Source organism: Dipodomys spectabilis, unplaced genomic scaffold (assembly GCF_019054845.1).
Source record: "Dipodomys spectabilis isolate Male_0828 unplaced genomic scaffold, ASM1905484v1 ptg000081l, whole genome shotgun sequence".
NCBI lineage: Eukaryota > Metazoa > Chordata > Mammalia > Rodentia > Heteromyidae > Dipodomys > Dipodomys spectabilis.
This window is the reverse complement of record NW_024870758.1, coordinates 12,850,875-12,852,942: the sequence shown is the minus strand read 5'-3', so window position 1 is coordinate 12,852,942 and position 2,068 is coordinate 12,850,875. Positions and strand designations below refer to the sequence as shown.

Genomic DNA, 2,068 nt, shown 5'->3' with positions numbered 1-2,068 from the left:
GCTTTTTTGTGTGTGTGCACAAATTTAGTTTTATTGTAACAAAGCAACTTGTACACTTTTAACATTTAAAACTCAGGATCATCTTTCCTTTCCAGTGAAAACAAAAGAAAATTAAAAAAAATAAATGAAGAAAATTACAATAGAGAATGTCAATTCCAAATAAGATCCTACAGGGTCTGCTGATTCTCCTGTAGTGCCAGGGCTCAAGTCATCATTAGGAAAGAATTTCATTTTACAAGTATCATCTTAAACTGCAAGGATGTCTGTTAAACATCACACTTACACATGCCAAAGGAGAAGCCATGTTGTCAAAATGCCCACTTAACCCCCCCAAACATCTCAAACCCACCCTTTGCTGACCTTCTAGAACCCTATTTTTTAAAGATTTTTTCAAACAAGAGAAAGTAGACAGATACATGTTGGCAATGCTAACTGTCCGTATTCACATAGACACAGTGTAATCTCTGAGCCCAATATACAGAGGAAGGAGGAGAAAAGCTAGAATCTATGCACTACTACACAGGGCCTGGTGCCTCCAGCAGAGCAAAGCAACCAGAGGCCTTTCTTGTTTCCCACAGAGCAGGTGGCGGTGGTGGTGGTGTTGATTCCGTACAGTTTTTGGTTGAGACAGAAAGGGATAAAAATGAATTTAGAACAGAGGTGTGTGGAGATTCTTTTCCCGTTGTATTCTGGGCAAGGTATTCCCACCCCCCCCTTGCCAAATAAGTTGAGAACCATGGTGTTTTGAGAAAAGTTTTAGACCTCAAGAACAGGGCAACTGAGCACAGAGGGGGAGAAGACAGCAACTTGCTCCCAGGGACTGGAGAAAATTAAGAAAAAAAAGTTGGAATCCATCAGTGTTTTCTATTAGTCTTCTCCTTCATCCTCCTCTCCTTCTTCCCCTTCATCATCATCTTCGTCTTCTTCCCCTTCGTCCTCATCCCCTTCTTCATCAATATCTTCCAATCCTTCCTCCTCTTCTTCATCATCATCATCCTCTTCCCCTTCTCCCTCCTCATCATCCATGTCTGGAACCAGGTAGCACTGCAATGGGTTTGGCCAGATGTCGTCTTTGATGACCTCTCCCAACTGCACAAGCGTCTGAGTGGTCAGCAAACCAAGTAGTTCCTCATGCTGCCGCTTCCTGCTGGCTTTATTCTGCGTTTGACTAGAGAGCTTTGTCAAATCCTTTCCAGACTTCCATTTGATTTCAGTGGACTTTGAAGATGGATCACCGCTCTCATTCAGATGAAATTCTTTGGAATGAACTTTATTTTTAAAATAAGGATTTTCATCAAAATAAATATCTATTCTGTAACCTGATTTTATATCTTCAAATTCTGTCACTTCAACTCTGGTCAGGTGATGCAGTGCCTCCTCCTCCTCCTCCCCAAACAGTGCAGACACTTGTGGATGGTTGACAAATGTTGTTACCCCAAAATTTGGGATTTTGGCGATCAGTTCTGACCTCTTCTGGAAAAACGGTTGGAGGAGTTTATTATATTTCTGTTCTGTTTTCAAAATCTCCTCACTGGCTTGTTCATTAAGTCTGTCTATTTCATTTTGTAGTTTATCGATATGTTCAATTGCTTCTTGCTGTTCTTTTTCTCCCTTGGGCAAGCCGGGAGAGGAGGAGGCGTCCGCCGGCTTTGGGCCTGGACTGTGCTGGAGAAGAAGCCGGAGGCGAGCTCGAAGCTGCAGACCCAAGGCAGGGAGCGAGCGGCTGGAGAGTGGCATGATTTTCTTTTCCAGTCTTCACACTTTCACAGATAAAATATGATTTGTTACCATACATCTTCACAATTTATGGTTTATTTCTCTTCTTATTAATATATTTCTGTGTAATTCTAGAAACCAAGCATATCTAAGTCAATATGCATGCACTTTGGAGTCATATTAAACAAAAATTAGTTTTAGCACAAATACTAGGATATCACAATTTTGATAAACAAGACAGCCATTATGTGATTAATGGCAGGGGAATGTATACTGTAAGGTTATACTGGACAAAATATGGATTCTTATTCGGGGCACATGTCTGAAATTATGACTTACTTAGAACAACATC

At 41.0% G+C, this 2,068-nt stretch overlaps 1 protein-coding gene across 1 annotated transcript; it reads right to left on the bottom strand.

The window, feature by feature from the left end:
* Positions 1–392: 392 nt before the first annotated feature.
* LOC122110761 (protein SET-like) lies at positions 393–1,737 on the bottom strand. The gene has a single exon (XM_042683430.1). The coding sequence runs from the start codon at positions 1,735–1,737 to the stop codon at positions 868–870; it is 870 nt and encodes a 289-aa protein (XP_042539364.1). The 3' UTR covers positions 393–867.
* Between the last annotated feature and the right edge of the window lie 331 nt (positions 1,738–2,068).